This window comes from Adelges cooleyi, unplaced genomic scaffold (assembly GCF_023614345.1).
Source record: "Adelges cooleyi isolate 19-005CV unplaced genomic scaffold, UGA_ACOO_1.1 ACOO_flye_CR_arks_rails_tigmint_CR_PRNA_381, whole genome shotgun sequence".
NCBI classification, from domain to species: domain Eukaryota; kingdom Metazoa; phylum Arthropoda; class Insecta; order Hemiptera; family Adelgidae; genus Adelges; species Adelges cooleyi.
In genome coordinates, this window is record NW_026096058.1 from 1,326,297 (window position 1) to 1,352,478 (window position 26,182).

Below are 26,182 nucleotides of genomic sequence, written 5' to 3' on the forward strand. Positions count from 1 at the left end.
TATATTAATGTGTTTAACGGGTAAGGCAGAATGATATATCATGATGATGAGTTTTGTGGACACCTCTACAATAATATTATAGCCCTATTTTTTTTTTTTTTACCGAATCATAAGTCCTGGTGAAACGTTACAATCCATTAACAATACTCAATTGCGTCCACGCCGAACAGTTTCCATAGTAAAACCAAATCAGAGGAATACACGGTCGGTGTGTGTGTGTGTGTACAACACATCTGATGTAATATGCACAGAAAGCGATGGTTCAGTTAATTATGTTGGTAGGCAATTGTGTGTGTGTGTGTGTGTTTTTTTTTATTATTAATTAGCTCATGTAACCGCAGTCCACTTCTTCACGAAAAATTTCTCGACCAAACAATAGGTTGGAAGGGTGTAAGGCGTCGATATAAATACAGCTTTCCAGGTTTTAGACAAGCATTAGTTGTGCATTTGTTGTGATTCACAGTGACACCGTCGTACAAGACAACAACGTTGAAAAAATGGCAGCTAAGGTAAGTCGATAACAACAATACTGTTAATATTAATAATTTCGACGCCACTCGCTGTACACATAACAAATAGTTTTTTTTTCCTTAAAAATAAATCAACGCATAGTATTAATAACACAGTACATTTTATAAAATGCCTTTAAATTGCATTCATATTATTTAATCGCTTCTTTTTTTAGTCAGTTTAATATGTATAATTAAAACATAATTTATTTTCATCTCATTTACATATTATACTACACATAATATTTTAATGTTCAGTTTTTGTGAAAATCTGTATTTTAAGTGTTCTTAAGAAAATGTATTTATTACTGTTTTAACTGTTCTTCATATCCTTCCCTAATAACATTTTAAGTATATTTTTATCTAATTTCTCTTGTTTTAGAATTTTTTTTTCAATATTACTGAGTATGTAAAGTAAAAACGAAACTTTTTAAAATCAAATTGTCAGGGTATACACTATACACGTTAGATATTAGTCCATTTTTAATCTAATACTTAACATATTTTAACATTAAAAATTACCATATAAAATGTAGAGTTGATAACCGGGATTCGACGTTAATGAATTTGAGAATAAAAAAACTTATTTATTTATCAAGTGGATTGAAAGCGGTCTGTTTTTTTTTGACGTCTTAAGACTAAAAAGTCTGAACAATTTCGACTACTTAAGAGTTACTTTGGCTACTTTACTGATTTGTGTTGGGAACGGATTAATTATTCTTTTGCTTTTTTGATGTAAACAAAAAAATCCGTTTTAATATTGAAAAACGTTTAAAATTAAATTAGTTTTATTACAAAATTACTGAATTTTTTTTTTTATGAAAATCGTTTTAAACTTTATGATTGAAATTTTCGATATTTTCAGATGATTTTTTTCGCCACCTGCGCTTTGGCCGTGTGCGCCAGACTGGCCGCCGCTTATCCCCCGACTTATAGTTACCAAGATTTCCACCAGGCCGAAGACGTTGCTTACCACCACGCCGACGACCATCACGACGAAGCGCCGGCCGCTTATCACTTCGGGTACGCCGTAAAGGACACGCACACCCAAGACATCAAAAGCCACCAGGAGACCAGCGACGGGCACGGCACGGTCAAGGGTTCGTACAGCCTGGTCGAACCGGACGGTTCCACGCGCCTGGTCGAGTACACGGCCGACCACGTGCACGGGTTCCAGGCCAAAGTCAAGAAAATCCCGCCGCCCACTTACCGGCACGAGGAACCGGCCGTTTACCACGAACCCGCAACCGCCGCTTACCCGTACGGCAAACCCGAGTACTACAGCGGTTATTACTGAGCATTGTTTGTTTCGCTAAGATGTTTTCAAGTTGTGTGTGTAAATGTTTGTTTTTTGTTTTAATTTTTGTATTTTTTGTTTGTTTCTTTCCGACTATACAGAGTGTATCAAGAATAACACACTAGTTTTCTCTAAAAATAATTGCAATTTTATAGTTGTTTTTCTTCTTGCGGACACTTAAGATTACCTTTTTTTTACGATATGCCAATTTTAGCTCTATCGACTTTTAACAGTCAAACGGTAACGTGTACGTTACTTTGGTAACATTAAAAGCGATTATCCAAAACAGGTTAACAGCCAGTCGACATGTTCAGCAAATTATTCTTAATTTTAATAGTCAACAAAATGCCATTTATAGTTACCGTTTAGGTTTTAAAAGTCGATAGAGCTCAGGAGAAAAAAAAAGGTGTACATAACATAAATGTTTTTTTAAAAAGACAAACTATAAGATTGCTATTATTTTTTTTTTCTAAGAAAAAATTAGTGTCTTATCTTTAATGAATCATCCTGTATATATTATTATGATGCGCGTTTTTCATCGTTAAACAAATAGTAGATATATTTTTTTTGTACGTTTTTAAAATATGATTATGTAAAAAAAAAATATATATATATATAAAACAGTAACATTAACTCGAATGCCGATTTATTTTTAATAATATGGTATTTATAAAATGTTCCTGTCGTTTTGTGTTAAGCTCAAGCGAACCGTAATACAGAAGAAATTAAATCATAATAAGATATTCTACGAAAAAAAAATGAAATAATACACAAAGCGGTGAATAATAACCATAAAGCAGTCGACTGTGAAAATGTAGCAAAATATTAATAACTATATTATCTTTTAATCACTCTCGACCGAACAACCATTATTAAAAATAAATAAACGAGACGAATAAGATACTATTATTTAAAAAAATATTTTTTTATAAGTGATTATTAGTCCGTTAAATGTGCACACATGCACTAATGAATAAATTAACGCATGACCTATTATGCAATAAACAAAGAGAGAACCTACTGTTTTGTATAATAGTATACTATAGTAATGTTTTTCCACTTGGTACGTCTGTAAAATGTATGTAAATTGCAATAATTACAATGAAACATAAAAACTTTTAATGAAATACAAATATTTAGTATCTTTTTAACACAAATATAATTGAATATTAGACCTTTAAAGCTCCCAAAAACACGGACAAATACTATTCCTATTTTTATATTTTTTTATTATATTTTCAATATAATATAATACACATAAACAATCATTATTATGTCAAATATATATTTTTTAAACATATGTTTTGCGCAGTTACTAATAAATAAAATATATTGTTATTTTAATTTTACAACTGTATTTCTTAATCAAATATACTACTAAACCGTTACTGTTAGTGCCATTACACTATTTTCAATAAAAAAATACATGTTTTAAACGTTTAACATTTTGATTAATATAATACTATTCGAGTATGTCTTATAAATTGCCCATGCTTCCTGGTTATCATTCCAATTTCAAGGTATTTATTATTGTTATCTATTAGAATTGTCAGTAATTACATGTATCTGAATTTTAATATCGGAACCATTAAACGCATCTGATAATATTGAGCTAACAAAGGTTCCTAAAAAGTTTATGTGAAAATCCGATAAAAACGTCCAAATCGACCTTACGCCTTGTTAATTATTGACACAGGAGCCCAAAGAAAGATACGGGATCGGTAGTAAACTTTATGTGTACAACAATGTATTTATGGTCACACCGCTGGATGAGAAGAAAGAAGACCGAACCGTCAACCCGGACATGGTTCAGGTGATGTTGACAAACGGTCGGGACGTGACGAATAAACCGGCTTGGATGGTGTTCGGCAAAGAGGTGAACAACGATTTACAATAAAAAAATAATTGTTTAGACAGATAATAATTATTGTATACTAACAATTGGTGTATTGCTCAGACCTTAACGTTTGACGGGTATTTTAAAGTGTCGGCCAACGAAAGCCAATACAACTATAACGTCAGAAAATGCAAAATAGTTTATTTCCCCGAAGACAATACCATCACGGTGATGGAACCGGCCATACCCAACAGCGGCATGACCCAAGGTATGTATAGACTATAGAGTTTGACAGTTATGTCACCAGCTATTACACAGTGTGGTTGACCGCAGGATGCCTCATAAGGAGACACAGGATACCCCATCCTGGACGAGCGAACGGGTTTTACGAGCTGCTAGATTTCAACATTGGAAAAACAGTAGAATTCTACGGCAAGGTGTTTAGAATTACCGGCGTCGATTGTTACACCAGAGACGTTTTGCGAAAAATGGGTTTGGACGTGCCGGAAAATCAGACCCAACCCAGAGATCCGTATTTCGAATACAGAGCAAAAGTAGAAATCCACCTTATACGTATAAATATTATTGAAATCAATTATTACCATTGATGAGCGCAAAACTCAGTATAATAACGCAGATTAAATAAAACCAAATAGTGCACTCTAAAAAAAAAATCGAAAAATATAAACAAACTTTAATAATCTCAGGTCAGTGTGACCAAAGAAATGAAAATAAATAATTTTATCAAACATATATAATGTTATCACCATCGACAATCAAGTATTACTTGTTATCAGTATTTCTTATCAGTTTGCGTTATTTTTAATCGTATTTTCGCGAAGGTACTGTTTACATACTGTTTCATACAATGTTTGCTCTTATCAGCAAACAGCTTTTCCAGCTGCAGTTTGTAATGTCGGTACCTATAATAATGCAAAATCATTTTTGCGGTAAGCAAACAATATCAGTAAACAATAAGTAAACATGTTTGCTTTCGGTATCACCGTGATAATACGCTAATAATTGCAAATAGTGTGTACAATATTTTAGGCATTGTAATTTGACCCTACTGCATTAACTTTAAACCAGTCAAAAATCGTTATTTAAAAATCTGTTGTTTTACCTTGAAGTGCAGCACTATAGTGTTATTTTTAATATATTTATCATGGAAAAGTAACGTAGCATTGAAATTGTGTCGGCTGACATATCATACAATCCGTATGCGAATTCCTCAATACTATTATGTTGAGTTTAGCTTTGACAAGTAACGCAGTGACCGCAGAACACCGGCTGTGTAATGTAAATCATTTTTTTTCGTTTCCAGACCGGTTTGGAATCAAACGCAGAAACGACTTCTGGCAAGTCGAAAAAATACAAAGACGTCGATCTCGAAGGGAAAGTGTTGTCGTTTAAAGCCTATTGGGACGACAGACAAAGTGCGGAAGGTCTACTGCACTTTATGGAAGTGCACTACTTTTTGTTGGACGACACAATGGCTATAATGGAGATGGGCGAAGACGACAAGATGACGATGTTCCTGCAAAGACAGCGAATACCCAAAGTATTTTCAATGTACTCGTATAACATTGACCGCCCTTTTCATTCGGTTGCGTAATATGTATGTTGCAGCAAGGACCTTTTCTGAAACCCATCGGTTACGACGAACAAAACCAAATACTTAAAGTTATGGGCACGGGTACGGACCTCACCAACCAATGGTTTGCCCTGGACCCTTTGCACAGCGGCAGTAACGTTGCAGCCACCTATTACAACGATTCGGACCTTTATATTGGAGCTCGGATACACGTTTATAATCGCATTATGGTGTTGACGGACTGCGACGAATTCACAAAGGAATACTATAAATCGGTCTACGGGCTGGGTACGTTTTTGAAAAGGTTCAATAAATATGCAGCGTTTGGCAGCGGTGGCATTTTTTTCGGACCGATTGATGTTAGTTAACATCTGGGTCGCCCAAACACACAACACTCCCCCGCTGATTGTTGCTATTCCCCGTTTCAGAATCTTTTGCTTCGATCATACCGCCGAGAACTCAAAAGCAAAAGGCCGAGGACGATTTGCGAAGAATTCGAAACGAAACGGTGATCAAGAGCCGCGGAGAAAACATACTGAAAAAACTCAGAAGCGAAGCTACCAATTTCGTGTTCATGTTCAAAGCGAAAATGATTTCCAGCAATCCGGTGAACGAGTCGAGAGATTTTCTTATTAAATACTTTTTCTACGACGATACGTTCGGAATTTACGAAATAACACAACGCAATTCAGGTAAACAACAACAGCAGCAGTTTACCTTCATGTTTACCCTAAACCCGTATAATCCCGCCATGACGACTCGATACAAAAACATATGACTTATCAGTTGTAATATTATCACATTATCGTAATAATAATTTTTATTTAAAGTGGCCACACTGTCGGTCGCCTTCTTGTTTACTCAACTGCACAACGTCAAAACACAGCGACCGACATTCGGATGTACAGTATCGACAATTTCAGCCGAATAAAAGCTTAAAAAATACCATTTTAGTAATTCAAATTGAACTCTATGCATTCCTTGACAACTATTCAAAATTTCAAGTGATAAGAATGAAGTTAAGTTGGCGGCCTGATACTGTGTTGTGACGTTGTGCAGCTGTACTTCGTCGCTGAGTACAGGGATGATGATACAGCTGCTGATTGTATTTTAACTCTTGGTGGGGGACTTTATAAGCTGTAAGTATAGCTTTTGTGTACCCACAGGCGTGCCAGGAGGAGAATTCCGTTCCAAACGGTCAATTTCGCCGACTGACGATAGCGGAAAGTCGTTTACGTACAACGAGCTTGTAGTAGGCGCCACGGTGTTTATCGACCACTTCCAGTTTGTTCTCACCGACATCTGCGAGAAAACTTTAAAGTTCATGATTGGCCATCCCAAAGAGGTAAGAGAAAGAGACCGACCGCGAGTGTCAGACGGCATGATATACAGGGTGTCCCAAAAATAATGGCAGGGTTAACAATGGTGGGGTTTCGAACGGCTGTAGGTTGTGAAGTATTAGACCTACAGTGCTCAGGTAGGGCTTGCATGAAGTTGTCAAGTTTTGAATGATTGCCACACAAATGTCTCTCCGCGTTTCCGTTTGTGTCGCCAGCCTTCATTGTTCAGTTTGTTAAGATGGCGTGTTCACAGGAGAAGTGATCGAGTTCGCGAAGCGTCATTCAAGCCCTACCAGAGCGCTGTAGGTCCTATGCTTCACATCCTACAGCCGTTTGAAACCCCACCATTCTTTTTGGGACTCCCTGTACTAAAATATACCGGTCTAGTTCTATCACAGCAACTTGTCGCTGCTGTACAACCAATTGCACGACTTGATCAACTCGGACGGGTCCAACGTAGACACCTTCTACGAGAATTGTTTCCAAAACCGACCGCTCGTGCCCAGAGAAGAGTTTCGACGGCTCATGTACGACCAGTTCAAGAGAGAGCTGGGCCAACACGCGGTGGTGGTGTTGGCGTTTGTGTACAAGAAATTCGAACCCTATCAAACAGTGTCGGAGCAACTGTACCGGAGTGTCATCCAAAACGAATTGCGACGGGCTTCTTTTAGGAATTTTGACGGATTGGAAATTTCTGTGAAAACGAGACTCATGCACTCCGGCGGCGGCAACACGTTGAGTGCACCAGAAACGTTGGACATTTTTAAAACCAACAGAGTTCCGTTGGCGCCAGAACTCAGAAACCCGCTCGTTAAAAAGTACCTATGCCTAAAACTTGTATTCTCAACTTGACAGGAGAGCAAAAAAATCATTTTCAATTACCTACCATTCAATAGCATATTATTATAACCACGGATTAGATAAAACCAGATAGTGCATTCTGATCAAATCGAAAAATGTCAACAAAACTTTCATACTCTCGCGTCAGTGTGACCAAAAAAATTAAAAAAATTATCCTCCTGTTATCAATCTTATTATCAATCATTTGTAATGTTATCACCGTCAATAATCGTTAATTAGCAAATGTTATCAGTTTACGTTATTATTGTAAATAGTGTCCGCTAGTCGATTCCCTGCGAAAATTTAAATAAAACAGTGTGACCAACTTGATTTGGCGATGTTATCTATAGTTAGAGTAATCACTATTTAGTTTTATATTATGCACTCTGTGTACCTAGATCTAAGTCATGTAGATAAATAAACAATGTTATTGATCGTTTTACCGAAATAACAAACGTCTTGCGTTTTGTACGAATTAATGACACTCAAATAAGTAGTCAAACAACAGCCACTAGATTCAGTGTTTTCCAATCTTTATGTCTGTCAAGATCTTTCAAACATGTTTGTTAACAAAAAAACCCAAAATTCTAGCACTGATACTTCAAAATTATTTTTTACAAAAGCCTAAACTGTATTTATTTCAGATTTATCAATATGGAAGACGGGAGAGTAAGAATTGAAGAACTGTTGGACTTCATAGACTACATGAAATATCCAACTGAAGTGCCACATGGAGTTGCAAAAGTATTAACTTTCTTTTTTTTTTAACGTGGGACCATTTACACACAATGTGTAGTTCATATTTTTGGAAAATTTTTTCTATATCAAAATATGGGCTCATATTTAATGAGGGACATTTTGTTTGACCTAGATATCATTACAATGTATATTTAACGATTTCTTATTTAACTAAATTATTAGCTTATGCAATCACATTAAACAAGTGTAATATTCTAAAAACCGTTACAGGAAATATTGATGGTCAAACCGGAAGTAGTTTACATCAAGGTCGGAGAATTGGTGGAGTTTATGCGTTCATTTCAGCCGGCATACTAATACTGACAAAATATATATTACTATTATGTTGTATTTACCATCTTTTATGAAATAAAATTATATCAAAATTAAAATCTAACACAATTTTTTTTCTCGACTAACATTTGGGACTGCAGTATCAATTCACAAAGCACAACCTAAATTAAATACAAATGTATAGTTAATTAATTAGCATTGAAACAAGTATAAAACTACTAAAGATAAAATTATCGATAAAATCCTAATTTAGTTCCTTCATTATGCGTAATTTCTACTCTTATATTACATTCTCAAGTAAGTATAACCGAATTATTATATAATAATCAGAACCGCGAGAATACAAATTAAATCATTCGCTTCCTGAACGCATTAAATTCTATCATTAATTCATAATTATACTTAGGTACATATTATATGTAATTAATTTAACACATCTGATATATTGAGACATAACTTTTGTTCTAATTAATATACAGCTATACCGTGATCTGTTATGGCAGTGGGCGAAATAATGGGTTTTTTGAAAAAATGGCCTATACTTACATGTTTCTTGCAGTAAACATCTAGGTCGAAATATTGTAGGCTCGTTTCCACGGTAGGTATTATTATTTTTAATTAGATGCGATTTTATTTGGTTTTTTTTTTTTTTGGCTGCAGTTTTTTTTCCCAAAGTCTTCTTGTAATAAATTGGTTTTATAAAAGCTTAAAATATCCTCCCCGTGCACATGAAAATACTTATTTTAGTTAATAAAATTCTAACGAAAATTAATATCACATCATAATATTGTTTTTCTAAATCGGACAATGGATATTTCTGTAATTAATTTAAGTTTTATCCGCAAGTTTCAGAACCAAAATAATCATACAAGTGACTAGTTTTAAATATTTTGTCAACAACGAGAAAAGATCAAGATATATTTTTGTTAATGAACACTTTTACTTTCTATGTTTTTATTATAATATGATATAGATTTTTGAAAGAAAACATTTAAAAAACTAGTAAATGTCGCCCAATAGAAAAAAAGACATGTCATTGAAAATATAATTTTTATTTTGCTCCTTTATTAAAATTGTACAAAAATTGCTTATACCATTTTGGTTCTCAACGCATGTTATCTTTTAAGTATCATTTTTTCCCTTTATATGGAGCTGTATAACGTATGTTCTATGTAGTTGGTGTAGACTGTAAGTATTCAGTTTTCTGACTCAAAGATGATCTAATAGTAAAAATAAAAACGAAGATTTTGGAAATTTCAAATAAAATGCAAAATACAAATTTCTATTTATGCAAAATTGATTAAATGCCATTTAATGGATACCACTTTCATTCGTTATCAATTTACTATTGACATGTTTTGTTATCAAAACTATTACTAGCTATTACTAATAATAGCTATTACTAGCTACTATTCATCACCCAACAAAATTGGTATCGCAAAGTAAGTCTGTCGTTTGTTCGACAAAAAAGAAAATGTTTATTTATTTAATTACTGTTTTTTTGTTTCCAAGTAAATTTGAAATCACGTGCATTTAACTATCAATTTTTTTCAAACACTAAAACATTTTCTTTGTTACTTTCAAGCCATTTCATCAAAATGTGTTGTCCTCTGATAGATGTGTACCTACTGTTTTCTCGAAAAAAAAATGTGCCTGCACTAGAAAAGTTGTTTGTTTTGAGGATTTCCCGAGTTAAAGGAGAGAGAAGCAGTATTTTTCAGTTTTCCTCTCTTTACAGGACAACAAAAATACCATTTCGAATTAATATACTATAGAGGATACATGGAAAAAATATTAAGCTGGACCAACTAAATAAGTTGTCGCTTTAACTAAACATCTAGTTGGCCAAACTATGTACTTAGTTATTCAAACTATAAAATATGTAATGTTCCTCTATGTCAGGCATACTTTTAGTTGCTCTAACTATGTATTTTTTCTGTGTACCACAAGAAGGATATACAAGTGCCGCTAGGCTGAGGTATGACAAATTTAACGTTTGGAACACACTTGTTTTAACTGTAGCCAGCTATAAATTTAAGAGCTCAATAATGGCACATGCAAAGTAACATGTTTAACCGCCATAGTGTACACTATAGTGTAGCCAGGGAAAAAACCCCTTAGTTGTTAAACCGCAGTAGAAGAAAAACGTTGAACTTACCTACATCAGGTCACGTCATTTGATTACCAGTGTAAGGAAGCGATTACTGGATACACTGGATTACTGAAACAAGCAATACAATAAACGTTTAAAAAATATTATTACATTTTTACAGCCTACGTCAAGAAGTATATATTATTATTTATTTAGCAAACGGAACCGAACGGATTCCATTATGAATTTTATATGTATTATTATGTGCGCCGACCGACCGCCATGTCAACATCGGGTTAGCTAATAGTATAGTTGTGGTGTATAGTACCTATTATTATCTCGAGAGCTCTACGAAATATCGGTGAATATCTTTATCAATTAAGTAATAATAACAGCCACAATTATTATGACCCGAGCGTGTTAAGTATAACGCAGTGTTGTAGTGTTTTTAAATTAACGCACAAATAGCAATATTATACACTGTTTTGTGTGTATTCTTGGCGAAACCCAAATCAAGTCGGCGTGACGCCATACGTACATGTAAGACGTATATTATTAATACGAGTAATAATTGTTGGTTTTCGTAACATTTCGTTATTTAATTAGCAGACGGAATCAGATATTCTTCAGGTCACCCAAAGCCTAGGTGAACAATTGCTGCTCTTTAGGAGGGATCGCCGACCATCAGCACCGCACATAAATACTGACATTCGGTCAGTTCCAGCCATCAGTTTTGTGTCGGCTCGTGAACATATTCCAAAGTAATCTCAAGTCATAATATCAAGTACAATATAATAAGTCATTCCACGTACAATGGCCGCTAAGGTGAGTACCGCAATGGTTATAACGATAATGTTTCACTATACCTTAAAAACAACTCAATGGATTCCAATGACTCAAATGCTTCTTCTTTATATTGCTACCTTCGATTAAGCACTAGATTTGCATGCCTACAATATGCTTTAAACGTATTTAGCATTGGGATCCGCCAAGTGGTTTTTTAGATACAGTGGTCTCGCCGTTTTTGTACACATAGATTTGATAAAAACGCATTTTAAGTTTCGCTAAATGCACGCAGAGTTTTTTTAAATAAAATAAATACAATTTTGAAATTAAAAAAAAAAATAAGACTTCAAGAAAATATTAAAGCAATAAAATCAAATTTTTAAAAAATCTGTACAGCCTATAAAAACTACTCCTATTTTAGTGCGCTGAAATTTCAAAAAGCATGTCACTTCATTTCGAATCGGCTCTAGTTCCAGAGCTATGTTTTACAGCTATGTTAACTGTGAGTTGATTAAAGCAGTCTTCAAAATATTGTTGTTTTATTTAATAACCTTTTTTTAAACAGTGTGCACCATCAAAATTCAAGATATATCAATACAATATCTAATATATATATACATAGGTTGGCATGGCGATTTTGTACCTCCTATACAGAGTAATAGTATAAAAATATAAACTAACCAACATAAAATAATAGCCCGTGTGCTATAGTAAAATAGCTAAAAAGACTAAAACCAGTGTGACCACACAAAGAAAAAATGGCTTCTGTGCTGGCGGTTGGTACTCATCGCTTAAGATGCAACACCTCATATTATGTCATTGTCATTTCCAAGTAGAGCAATAAAATCGTTTTCAATTACTATTCAATAACATTATAAACATTAATAACGTTATATTTATTTACTTTATCATAATCTGTGCTGGACATTTCGATTCCTCGCGAAAATTTTAATCAAACAGTGTGGCCAACTTGATCAAGCGACGATAGGATAAAACGTTTTCTATTTACTTCTTGTCTTAAAATATTATTGTATTATTGTTTTTTTTTCAATATTATGTTACCGTTCGTGTGTATTATCTATCTCCGAGATAAATTGAACGATACTTTTTTTTGTTTGTTCCGACTAATGCAGAGACTGACTTAGCTAAACCGTACTACTGACTTAGGTAAACTCTTGTGATTCGTTTTGCAGATGATCGTTTTGGCCGTCGGTTTGATGGCGGTTTTCACTCGGATCTCGACGGCTTTCCCACCGGACTACGACGGCGTTAACCACAACTACCACGAGGACCGCGAACACCACTCGCCGAAACCCTACCATTTCGAATACGGCGTCAAAGACGTTCACACCCAAGACATCAAAAACCAATACGAGACCAGCGACGGTCACGGCAACGTCAAGGGTTCGTACAGTCTTGTGGAAGCCGACGGCTCCACCCGGTTGGTCGAGTACACTGCGGATCCGGTCCACGGTTTCCAAGCTAAGGTCAAGAAAATCGGCCCCACATACCGCCACGAGCCAATCATACAACCGTACCCCAAGCCGTCGTCCCCTCACAAGTTCTACTGATTTCAGGCCAACTCGTTGACGGGCTTGGCGCCGTTTTCGTCGGCTATGCCTTCTCGAACGCGGCGGTCTTACTACACCGATGATACAATATTGTACAAAATAAAATTAATGTGTTTTCTCGTTATTAAATGTAATTTCAACGTGTTCGGCTAACATAGCTTGTACTTGTACTTGTAACACGGATATGTTTTCGGGCTGTTTTCTTAAATTTATTTTTAAAAAAAAATACCACAGATAACTTGTAGTGAAACGATAGTGAAATTTGTGGGTTTTATTATGATTACATTGGCCGTACGGATTACCGGTGGAATTTATACATACAATTTCAAAGCAAACCGTTCTTGTGAAAAACCTAACGGTGACGGTTTTACGAGCGATATTTGCCAGCAACAAATATTATACCGAAATACATACACAAAGTACAACTTATTACAGCTGTTGTATATAACCTAGTAGTACTTTTACAGTGATTCTTTAATTAGTTAGTTTACAATACACGCAAGCAGTATATGTAACCTTGTCAACGCCGCATAGGGTTATATCGTTTTACATGAAAAGAGAAAATACACAACTATATCGGTAAGATATATATATATATGAATTATAAGATATTGTATTTTATTAGTTATCCATAACGAGTGTATGACAATTTTTTTTATCGATTTTTCAAACAAAATAATTAAGTAAGCCAATAATGTTATTATCAATGTTTAATGTTAGTAGGCAGTATTTGAAAATAGAAAGTACCAATGTAGTTTTAATATTTTTAAAACGCTTTTTATACCCAATTCTGCTTAAATTTTAAACATAAAATAAAACTCGTATGCCTAATTCTTATTTACGAATCGGTAAAAAAACATATTTTTTCGGTTAAAATTACTGCTATTTATTATTTTAAAAACAAGATCCAGTAACGTATTACTTTACATATTATATATTTGTATAATTATATTTTTCACAAAAAAATGTAAACAAGCAAATAAGTCTACCTATATTCGTATACCTAACGTTGTATTTTTGTAATATCAATTACACACTTACCTATACTTTTTAGGAACTGTAATAATACTATTTGTCGTTATTTTATGCAGACAAATTATTTCAAAACATTATTTATCTTTTTAAGATGATAAAAACATTTTTCAAAAATAATTGCAATATGGAGTATTTTTTAGTACATTTTAATCCGTGTCCTAAATATGGCATCGATATGTCTATAATTAAAGGTATGTAATAGGTGTTGAAAGGTAGGTAATTATAGTTTTCAACAGCACGTTGAATCGGTTTGATTTTAAATTGATTATTGTGTACATGTTTCTGTGTTATATATATATATATATATATATGTATAGAGTATCGTACACTATTAAGTGTGAAGATTTTGATCCATACTAAGAAGTGGTAGTAGCATTTTTCAGTCGGTTATATAATCATCTAAGTAACTATTGGAGATCTTTGAAAATGTTTAATTAAGCCCATAAATTCGTCGGCAATATGCGTGTTATCGTTTTTAAGATCTGCGAAAGTGCAAACGAGCGGTGCCCGAATTGGCATCTACCTAGCACAAATTGTTAAGATTACTTTCTCTGCCCTGATTTTTTAAACAAATTATCGCTTTTTTTCTAGGTTGTAACGACGTTTGACTTAAGGAAGTTACATACACGGTATTATAATATATATTATACGTTTGAAAACCGGCAAATATGAATTTTATCAAAGAGTCGCTTGCCCAATAGCTCAAAAATACATTTTTTTTATGTTACAGTCAATAATTGCTTAGGATAAAAAACGGTAGAGCAATTAATAGGAATCTATAAAAAAATAATAAAACCCCTGTATCTAGTCTAGTATAAATAATACATTATTATTTACCGATACAAACGGTGGACAATTCCATAAAAAGGAAAATATCATGTCTCACTTTTACTACAATAATAGTGTATAATATATGTGTGTGTCTGTAACGGTAAATATCGTGTAATATATATTTTATGCAAGTAGTCTGCAATGCTGTGTCGAAACCGGTTCTACCAGAGTAATTGTGTTAATGTTCTTCCAAAATGGTTGTAGACAGTCCTTGATACAATTAAAAAAATAATAATAATAATAAGTATAACACATTAACGTTTCCTAGCGCGGCATTGATTTCAATTCCAATAAAATGTGGATCTCCTCAATGTTACAATAACGGTCAACGGATACAAACCGTGCTTGTGTAGCCCATTAGTGCAAAAATGATATACATACCTATTAATCCAAATGACATAACAATAATGTCGAGTCACAAATTTCAAACCATATCTTTTGTGTCATTCTATATTTATGACACAATAATATTATTATTGTCAGCTTTATTTCGCTGTTTTCAAACGCACATGAAAGTTTGTAAATGGAATAATATCCAAAAAAAAATTACAATGTTCCTTCGGTTAGGCGCCTTTAAGTAATTAAGTGCAACCGTTCAAGTGGTCGAGTGAACGGAAGGTCACATTTTCTATGGTTTATATTGCGATGAAAGTGGATAATATTATTATTATTTACACTCATTGTTGGAATGATTACTTATTGTTATACGTTTATTTGGTTCAAGTCAGTTTCAATAAACATAAATAACGCGGCTTGTATGATTTATCGCACAATTCCAACAGGTTACAATAAATATAGAGATTTTTTTACTACACCAACGAGTGCCAACAATCGTTTATTTTTTTTTTTTTTAGAAAATCATACATTTTTAAAATAAGACAACTGTTAAACAGACACAATCAATATAATATTTTAACTATTAGCACATTAGAACCGCAACGAATGCAGCAGTTGCAGTGACTGTTCGCATAATAAAAGGTCACGGTCAGCGCTGTGCAATTATCTAATAAAATCGACCCGGACTTGGCTTCGGGATGCAAGTTTTATATAATAATAATCGTAGCCTGGCTCGACCATATTAACAAAACTACAGCACCAATACCGGTTCGGTATTTTCAAAACGATTATGTAAAAATAACAAATATTTTTTAATCAAATTTGTTTCGAACACAGTTTGAAAAAATATACTAAAACTATACCCATAATTAATATTATACCGGATTATTGTAATTGGACCAACCAAAGTAGTTGCTTAACGTTAACGCAGTTTTTGTTTTAAATTAAAATGTTTGTGTTTTTACAACCTATTAAAGTACCATAATACGACAAATCTGTCAGAGTTCACCGTCGTGACATAATATGCATCGGGAATTTGTTTTATTTACAACTACAAACAAGATAAAACAAAACGGTTTTTAAGGAAAAAAAACAAATATAATAAAAAGGCCAATATTGGTAAAGAATAAAAGAAACGATACTAACAACGGTTTAGTGCAACATGGTTTTTATACATTAATTTAAAACAAGCAAGGTTATAGCACATAACAATAGTACTTAGGCAATTAGCCTAAGTCGTCGAAAATAATTAACTTTTCCCATCTGATATCAAACAGCCGAGAAGAAATGTAAATGCGTTAATTAATATTATTGTCTTGGGCAAAATAATTTATTCGGTTTTGTTTGAATTGTGTAAAACGCGTTTATCTTAATAATTGGAGGGTTGTTAAATATACTCGAGATAAATACCCTTAAAAGTAGTTAAGCATATTTTATTATAAACAATGTAAGCCAAAACACAACTCTTGCCTTCGCTTGTAAAACAAAGTAGTACAAACAGATTCAATAACTTTGGATTGGGCAAACGTTTATTTCGTACAGCCGTTTTTTGTCAAGAGTGTTGTAATATCGTGTACAATATTAAGTGTATTTCATTTTTAGATCAACCAAACAAAAACAGAAAAGACGGTTATATGAGAAACAATATTTATTTTGTATTTTTCAATGTAGTGTTGAAGACAGCCCAAAGCAAGTTGCAACGTGTAGTTATGCAACAACAAAAAAAAAATTGAAATTTTAATTTATCCAAAACGTTGACAGAATTTGATCTTTACACAATAAATGGACACTGGAAATTCGAGGTTGCCCCCTTTTTTTTTTTATCCAACCCATTAGCCGCCGCCGGTCAAATACGTTCAATTGCATTGTGCGGTAATTACACCGTCGAATAAAACCGATTGCGGTGCATTATTATTATTAATATTATAACATATTGTAACCGGTTCGGTAGTCTTGTCGAAAGTGTCTGGAGGGAGAGTAGGGCCGATCGTCTGGAATGGATAGAAAATATTGGCGCAAAGTTCTCAGCATATAAATACCGCTAACGCATCGTTTACAATCACCAGTCGCTCTATCGCATTTCATACATACACTACCAGAAACAACCAAAAATTTAAAAAAATGGCCGCTAAAGTAAGTCTTTTGATACTTAGTTTAACAACTCCAGTGCTATTTCGCCGTTAACCGTCGACTGTCTATTTTTTTTTTTTTTTTGGCGTTTAACAGCAGTAAACAATTAAATACACCAAACCCAATCAACAAACCGTTGATTAAACCAATTTCGCGTTCTTGCGTTTCAGTAATTTTTTGTTTTAAAGAGACACTAGTCCATGGGGGAGGGGAAGGAGGGAAATGGGCGTAATAAGAGTACAAGTTCAAATAGATAATATTTTTCAAATAGAATATGTCTAATAAAAAATAACTCATGTCTATTACAGTTGATCATCTTCGCCGCTTGCGTGGCTTCGGCTCTCAGCCAATACGCCGCCCCCGCCTACAAGCCAGCGTACGCCGCCGCCCGCTTCCCCGGCGCTTACCCTGCGCCCAAGGCGTACGCCCCCGAACCGGCTTACCCGCCGAAACCGTACAGCTTCGAGTACAGCGTCAACGACCCGTCCACGTACGACGTCAAGAGCCAGTCCGAGTACGCCGACGCCAACGGCTACGTCAAGGGATCGTACAGCCTGGTCGAGCCCGACGGTTCCACCCGCGTGGTCGAGTACACCGCCGACAACTACGGATTCAACGCCGAGGTGAAGAAAGTCGGCGGCGAATACAAAGCCCCGTACAGCGCAGCACCCGCTTACAAGGCCGCCCCGGCGTACAAACCCGCGTACCCAGCACCGGCTGCTTACCCAGCACCAGCCTACCCAGCACCAGCTGCTTACCCGGCACCAGCTTACCCAGCACCGGCCTACAAACCAGCCCCGTACAAGGCCTACTAAGGCGTCTAACGTCTTGAGCCGGTGATCTTCTCCTTCTTGTGTATCTTGGCCGAGCAGCCGCGCCAGGCATTCAGGCCGTCAAGTCATTTCTCTTCCTCATCTCGTTCTGTACGTTTTGCCAACAACATTATTGTCAAACGTGTGTAAATATATAGCTCGACGTATTTTACGAATCACAATCATAATTTGTTTTGTTTGTTTGTTTCTGTCTGACTTACCTCGTCCTCGTGCCTCAAGCCATCGTGTAGATTACACGTCTTGTAAGACGTTTGGCTACACGGAACGGTTAATGGTGTACAATTATTAATATTATAACATGTATATTATTGTTATTTTTCTAATAACATGACACTGTCAATGCTTATCGCAAACTTAGCTTAGGCATAAAGGTAAAAAAAAAAAAGCCTGACATAAACCATTTTAGTTTCTCAATTAACATAGTTTTTTTTCCATGATTACGGCTTTTTATTTAATTTAACCGCGTTACATTATATTTGTACAAAACAATACATATGAACTCTGTCAGAGGTGAACGTCGTGACAAGAAATGCATCAGACGTTGCAACAGCTGCAATAAAGAGGTCAATACTGTTAATTAACAAGTATTTATATGTTTGTAAATTACCCTGAAACGGCACTAGCTGATTTTTAATTAGTTCAACTTGACAACACTCGAAATGAAATATCGTTTTAACGTACAGTGTATTCGCGTTTTATAATTAAAAAAATATTCACTGCGGCGCACAATTAATGTTAAGTTTTTTTTTTATTGCTAATACCATTCAACGAACCTTAGTTCATATTATAATATTTAACAGTCAAGACGAATATTTGGATGTTAATTAAAAATAACGTGGTGACTACTAAAGCAGATGTTACAACAGATTGTGTTGTTAATGCAATCGCACGTTTTGTGCAAAGAAAAAATATTTTTTTATTCAATAGAAATGCTGGTATAAAAAAAAATTATATAAATTGATCATTTTTTTTTTGTATTTTTTTAAATATAAACAAGTGAATGACTAATGTACTTGTGTACATACTAAAATGTATTGCGTTATGCATATTTAAAAAGAGAAACAATGTAATTGCTTTAAAATAACAATTTAGATTTTTCTTCTTGTCAACTGTCTCCAACTTGTGTCCTTGTACAAGTTGGGTTGTCAAAAAAATGGCGCCAGTGTTGCGGGCAGATTTTAGGCTTTTCTATGATCTTTTTTTTTTCATTTTCAAAACGTTGACAATCATTTAAGCGGTACAAAACGGATTGTCGACTTTGCAGACACGACCGTGCATTATTATTATTATTATTATTATAGGCGGATAGTGCTCAACATAGTATAATATTGTTATGTGTATACATATTGTTATAGCCAAAGACGAAAAAGGGAAATATCGTGATCGTGTGCCTAAGTGTACACGGTCTAATCGAATATTATTATTATTATATTGTTGTTGTACGTTTGACGGAATGACCTCCGTGTCGCTTAATCAGTTCACGTCCAACTTTCCAACCACACATAAATAACCGAATAATGTGCAATGCAATTCGCCAATCGCCGAGCGCATTCCTCCTTGAAAACCCAACCGGATAGGCATTTATCGTCCACCATAATGTATAATAACATAAAGGTAATAATAACAACGCACATAACAGGTATAATGAATGTCCCTCGGCCGAGCGTAAGCTCACAAGCCGTGTGGCCGCCTAAACGCACATGAACGCATATTGCAACGTCGCCCACCTAATTTGTGTGTTTGAGAATATTATAACAAGAATTTGCGATTTTACAATAGCCGCATCCGTATGGGCTGAAATTTGTGCACACTCGACGATAGGACACACATCAGATGCATTACCAGATGGCCTGTTATTCCTGTAGCAATGTAATCGTTGAAAATGCTAACCGAAACCCTCTCTATAATCTCTGACTTGGACCACTGCAATTCCAATAGTAAGCTGTAACACTATGATACATATCTTATATCAGCGTCATATTATGTACTGCAATTGAAAATAGAACAAATTGGCATTCTGCCCTCCGATAGCGAGATATCTAATTTTCCCCTAAATTGTACTCGTTATGTTTGTTCGGTTGTCTAGATGAACCTATTCGAATTTGGTAGGTATGCACGGCAGAAGCTTAAAGATGTAGCTTATTTTTGTTTGGTCGTGTTACCCCGGAAACCTGTTTTCTTTTGGTCTTATCGCGATTTTATTGATAGTAAAATCACAATTATTTATGGTAGTCTATTGGAATAAGAAAACTCTAAGACGGCATGTCCTTAACTCTAAGTACAGCCTTGTGTTTTTCTTTGTTTTTGCATTCGATCAACATGGGACAATTTTTAACATTTTGTTAAACGAATTCTAATTTAAAACTAAATTAAAAATTCGATAAATTCTTAAAGCTAAAATAAGACACTCTGCAAATCATTTTTTTTTAGATATTCATGATCAAATTTTATTTTAGCGAGTTATCGGTTTCAAAAATTAGCATCTTCAAAATATCCAAGGAGTGTCATTTGAAGTGTCATATTTCAGCTTCAAACGCCTTCTTTTTTTTTAATTTTAATTAGTCAAATGCAAACAATAGGATGTATTTAGAGTTAATCTAGGTGGATCTGAAATTTTACAGATTTCTTATAGGCTGTGGGGGGAGGGGGCGGGTAGTTTTCGACCAACCGACAAAAGATTAATAATAATATAATCACCCGATCGTTGTAACCTCCATGTAAATGAACAGTTTAAGGCTATTCGCGCCTACTAATATTACTGTATTGTACACACTCAAGCGCTGCGCACGATTTAATAACAATCGTTGATTTTTATTAATCGATGGCTTGTAAATCACAAATCGGTTGTCCAGAAGATTTTTAGGGTCAAGGCGGACGTTCACCGCCCATCGGCGTAGGACTAGACGTGTGGCATTAGGTGAAATAATCATCATATACACCTAATGTTAATAATTATTGTAATTATATGATATTGTATAACGCAACCCGAGGTCCGAAAAATGACGTGTATACAACACACATGAACTTGACGAGGTTGGACGTCCAAGATCACAGTCGGTGTGGCAAAACAGCGGCCTTATACTTAGCATAACACCGTGCCCTAAGGGGTGTTGTCTTCCAATAATCGATCCGCGATTTTCGAGTATTCCCACGAACAGTTGAGTATTATGAAAATATTGTACACATAACAACCGAGATGAAGTTTATAGATAAGACAACAAACGATAACATAAGACAGCTGCAGCTCTCGGCTGTTACCAAACAGCAGAATTTTCGAACAGGTGTGTGTGTACAGCAACATATTAGTCTTACATAATGTTTGATAGCCCCTTCGCCCGTTTCGGCATTTGGCGTTCAATAATTGTTACTCTTTCACCGATTAGTGTTTGGCGTGTAATACTTCTATACACGTATGTTTTATGTTAAAGAAAAAAATACAAGCAAATTGGACAAAACAAAATAAATATTTAAAAAGTTTACATTTCTTACGAGTCAACTTTAAAAAAAAAAAATGTTATTAGCTTTGGGATATTATATTTTCTACAGCATACAATTTCCAATACACTAAAACAGTGATTGTATACATTCTACTCAAAGCTGTACACACACATGTTTGCACGATAATATTGTCTATAAACAATATTAATTGATTTAACAAATATAGAAACTATTTTTTTTCCAAGCTTATGTTTGAATACTGGTCTTATGGTACATCGGCCTAGAAAATAATATTCGGTCCGGCAACGATAGCAATTAATCATGATCAATTTAATTGAATAAATAACATACAGCCGGTACAACGGGATCTTGGCTACCGCACCTGACAGATCACCCTGGCCTTTAAACTACAAGATAATATATTATTATAAACCGCTGTATAACCTACATAGTTAAATAATAATTATGATATCATACCAATTTCAATTAGATAAAACGGTACTGCGTGAAAATCAAATTGAAAAGCTTACCTTGAAACAAAATTTAAAAAGTACCTTACACTGTTGTCGTTGAACCTAACCGACAGGTCGAATGCAAAACAATATATATATATGTATATATATATGAAGGCATATATAAAAAATACTATACAATATTCTGTTGGCTGCCAAAAATGATTAGCTGACCAAACAAAATATAGGATCAACAAAGGCGGCTGTTGTTGACCGGCTAGGCTGTTGGTCGGCGGTATTCAAATATAATAATATGTGAAGAAACACAAGTTGCCATGAACACTTGTCGGCGGATACCGTTTAAACTTTAAACGGCAATAATCAGCTTACACGTGCAAACTCGGAACAAGACAAGGTAAACGTACACACCACTGTTCCAAATCGAATATAGTTCTAACCCGAAAGGCGTAGCCTTGATACGCTACCATACATTACCGTGGATACGGCCATTGGCGTATAGTACCTTTTTAACACACACACACACATGTTCATCACACAACCGGTTTGGACCGTTTGAAAGTGTCCGTGGAGTGTGCGTGGCCTGGAAGGGTTCAGGGAACTGTGAACTTTTTAGCATATATAAATACCTAGGCGACGGTCGGCTCGATCACCAGTCACTCGTCTCAGTCCGTTCAGTACCACGACATTAGCAAAACAAAACCCATCGCAATGGCCGCTAAGGTAAGAGACACCGTTTATGACTTAATATTATTTCGTTGGCTCGAGTCTAGTTTTAGTTTTTCGCGTGGTCTAAAATGTAAAACGTCGACTGTCTGTTTTTTTTTTTTGTTGGCGTTTAACAGCAGTAAAAAATTTAACACACCAAACCCAATTACGGACGGTTAAATTTCGCGTTCTTACGTTTCAGTAATTTTTTGTTTTAAAGAGACACTAGTCCATGGGGGAGGGGAAGGAGGGAAATGGCCGTAACAAGAGCACAAGTTCAATAGATAATATTTTTCAATATGTCTAATAAAAAATAACTCATGTCTATTACAGTTGATCATCTTCGCCGCTTGCGTGGCTTCGGCTCTCGGCCAATACGCCGCCCCCGCCTACAAGCCAGCGTACGCCGCCGCCCCGGCTTACCCTGCACCGGCGGCTTACCCTGCGCCCAAGGCGTACGCCCCCGAACCGGCTTACCCGCCGAAACCGTACAACTTCGAGTACAGCGTCAACGACCCGTCCACGTACGACGTCAAGAGCCAGTCCGAGTACGCCGACGGCAACGGCTACGTCAAGGGCTCGTACAGCCTGGTCGAGCCCGACGGTTCCACCCGCGTGGTCGAGTACACCGCCGACGACTACAACGGATTCAACGCCGAGGTGAAGAAAATCGACGGAGGCTACAAGGCCCCGTACAGCGCACCACCCGCTTACAAGGCCGCCCCGGCGTACAAACCCGCTTACCCGGCACCAGCTTACCCCGCACCGGCCTACAAGCCCAGCCCGTACAAACCGTACTGATTTCACATTGACATCTCTCAATTCCGTTTATGAATGATTAAACTAAATTATTATTATACTGCAATATATTATATTAGTATTATGTTATTTAAATAATACTATAATATATTGTATTGTCTCGAATCGTTAGGCCGTGGCCGTTCAAATTGAACCGCTGCAGATGCTGTACAGCTGAAACACAAACGCATGTATTTATTTTTGTAAATAAACGTCTCGACGCATTTGCCAAACACCAGATTTTGTCTTCAATCATTTGTTAACCCACACCTCAGTCTCTGTTTAGCAGTCTGACAACAGCTGTTTAATATACATATATCAACTCTTTATGTATTTTATAATCAATTAGACGATTCGTCTAGTCCATTTTGTAAAGACCTATTTAATGGTATGTGTATTATATCTATACACAGCTAAAAATTATGTGGTAAAAACTACAGTGGTGTAGAGCCTTAAGAAGATGGCCGCAGTGTGATAAGTATGTATTTAGCCGCCAAAGTTGAAAAATGATACACGTTTTGTAAAAATTAAAGTTTTTTTTAACATTTCTACGAAATGTGCTTTTTTAACACAGTCGGTAAGCAGCACCCACGTTGGAAAAGTCATCTAGTGCTACTAATAGAATGATTTGGGCTGACCTAACAACTAACAGAGTCTTTTTCAAAATTAATCTTAAAAAAACATCAGCATCAACAAAATAACGCCCATTTAAATAATATTTAATAATAATAAATGGTACATAATTATATATATGAAGCACAAAAAATATACTTATTATAGTAAAAATATTTATAATATAGACAAATAGATTTTTTTTTTGAAAATATTTACAATCTGTATTAGTATATACAATAAGAAAAATGTAGGGCTAATTTATTTACAACGCTGGACGACTTGATTGAAGGGGGCGTCCATTGACACTACTTCAGATGTGTAAGTTAATGTTTTATTAAACTAGTGTATGATGCGGTTTTTTTTTAATTTTTAAATTAACAAATAGATTTACAGAATTTTCATTGATTTTTTTTTATATTAATTTTTTAAATTTTACTTTCCGGTAGATTATTAAAACGATATTGTTTTTTTTTGACAAAATATTACAAAAATAACGTTTTAAAAAAAATTATAATTTATCATTTTACTGAAAGGCAAAACTGATAAAAGAATATAAATTGATTAGACATAACACTATTTGACGACAAATATTCTGAGAAATCCCTTGAAAGAAAAAAACTTGTAATAGGCAACCAATAAGTTTGTATTAAATATGATATTTAAAACAAAAGCTCTAGCCAATAACAAAAGTAATTAGTAACAATGGCCAAAGAAATCTGTCCTTATGTAACTCTACAAACATTTTTTTTTCTTTCTAACAGAACTACATGAAAACCAACACAACTAGTTTGTACCTACTAGATCAAAAGTTTATCAGATTATAACTATAATAATATAATGGAACCAATTCATGCGCACACCTTAACCGCGCGCTTTATGTATAAAATCACGTTGAAACTTTGCCGTAAGTCAACAGCTATGATAACGTCTATCCGAGTCTATTCAGTATTCACTATATGATATACCTATATATTATAATATTACTATTATTATCATTATCTCTTTCACCGTCCAGCGCACATGTATTATAGCGCTATTATCAAAACGTCATATATCAAAGAAATCCTTATAAAAAAAAAAACTGCAGACTTAGCGGCTGGCGCGTGCTGCGTTAGTAACGCCCGCCACAAACGGGTGGTAAAAAACAATAATAATAATAATAAAAAGTACAAGTGTATACACTTAATGAAAAGGAATGTGGATAGAGAGAGATTGAATAAAAAAAAAAAAAAAAGTAAAAACTGTATTACGGTCGCTGTATCATATTATAGGTCAATGTCGGCACGACCGTTCGCCCCGCTGGCCGCCATCTTCGGCCATTATACCGGTTTAGGTTCTGATGTAGGTACACGTGCTCAGAAGCATTTGAACTTCCCCAGTCAAATATGGTAACACGCAGAATGGGATAAATGGGATTATAATAATAATTATTCCTTCTGAAATCTAGTCGTCGCATCACTACAGCTGACACGATTGTTTGAGAAAAAGAAAAGTGTCTAGAAAACGTCTCTTTACTATTAATAAGAAGTCGTGTCTATAAAACAACAGCTGCAGAGTAGTACCAAAAATATATATATATATATTTTTTCAATAATAAAAAGACAAAAGGTAAACCGCATTTGACAACCGTTCGAAGGCCTAAGGCGGTATTGACGGTTCTCGCTTCTAGTCTCTGGTAAACACACACGGATAACGTCTTAATTGACAGCAAGCCTTTTGACGTTATTAGTATTTTATTTGCACTGTGCGATTGAATTAAAATGTCTTAATCGACTCGATAGATAGACAGTGGCCGAGTATTGCAGTCCAACGATGACCTATATTGTAATATTCTTTGGTTTCCCCTAAATCATTGTCGACAATGTATTTATATTATACTGAACGATCAGTGAGTTGTCTATTTGAACGGGACGAGCAACAGGTCAGAAGGTCCATTCGCCGTGCCTACGGCTGATGTGCTGTTTTTGACGGCCGGGTCATTTCGGTTAACCGGCCATCACGACTCCCACGACTCGAGGAGGATCAATAATAGATAGATATAATGTGTTTATCGCGAATGATGTAATAAAAAATATGCATTAGAGCGTGCA

The 26,182-nt window shown here is 35.1% G+C and overlaps 6 protein-coding genes across 9 annotated transcripts in view; 5 read left to right on the forward strand and 1 right to left on the reverse strand.

Annotated features, from left to right (window-relative positions):
* Positions 1-26,182, reverse strand: part of LOC126841460 (Kv channel-interacting protein 4-like) — a 267,819-nt gene that overhangs the window by 206,635 nt on the left and 35,002 nt on the right. For all 4 annotated transcript variants that reach the window (XM_050577959.1, XM_050577957.1, XM_050577956.1 and 1 more), the window contains exon 2: positions 10,608-10,670. The gene's annotated coding sequence lies outside the window, so the exon portion shown is untranslated. The remainder of the gene's footprint in view (positions 1-10,607; positions 10,671-26,182) is intronic.
* LOC126841469 (cuticle protein 8-like) lies at positions 388-2,368 on the forward strand. The gene is made up of 2 exons (XM_050577971.1): positions 388-509; positions 1,375-2,368. Exons 1-2 carry the CDS (start codon positions 498-500, stop codon positions 1,804-1,806), a joined length of 444 nt encoding a protein of 147 aa, XP_050433928.1. The 5' UTR covers positions 388-497; the 3' UTR covers positions 1,807-2,368.
* On the forward strand, positions 3,560-5,274 carry LOC126841442 (EF-hand domain-containing family member C2-like). The gene is made up of 4 exons (XM_050577930.1): positions 3,560-3,682; positions 3,764-3,911; positions 3,977-4,197; positions 4,968-5,274. The coding sequence occupies exons 1-4, from the start codon at positions 3,560-3,562 to the stop codon at positions 5,256-5,258; spliced, it is 783 nt and encodes a 260-aa protein (XP_050433887.1). The 3' UTR covers positions 5,259-5,274.
* Positions 6,913-8,473, forward strand: LOC126841443 (uncharacterized). The gene is made up of 3 exons (XM_050577931.1): positions 6,913-7,395; positions 8,062-8,161; positions 8,387-8,473. The coding sequence occupies exons 1-3, from the start codon at positions 7,103-7,105 to the stop codon at positions 8,471-8,473; spliced, it is 480 nt and encodes a 159-aa protein (XP_050433888.1). The 5' UTR covers positions 6,913-7,102.
* Positions 11,272-13,665, forward strand: LOC126841473 (cuticle protein 19-like). The gene is made up of 2 exons (XM_050577974.1): positions 11,272-11,366; positions 12,521-13,665. The coding sequence occupies exons 1-2, from the start codon at positions 11,355-11,357 to the stop codon at positions 12,896-12,898; spliced, it is 390 nt and encodes a 129-aa protein (XP_050433931.1). The 5' UTR covers positions 11,272-11,354; the 3' UTR covers positions 12,899-13,665.
* Positions 17,111-23,715, forward strand: LOC126841444 (adhesive plaque matrix protein-like). Its single transcript, XM_050577932.1, has 4 exons — positions 17,111-17,233; positions 17,539-18,036; positions 22,605-22,694; positions 23,013-23,715. Exons 1-4 carry the CDS (start codon positions 17,222-17,224, stop codon positions 23,478-23,480), a joined length of 1,068 nt encoding a protein of 355 aa, XP_050433889.1. The 5' UTR covers positions 17,111-17,221; the 3' UTR covers positions 23,481-23,715.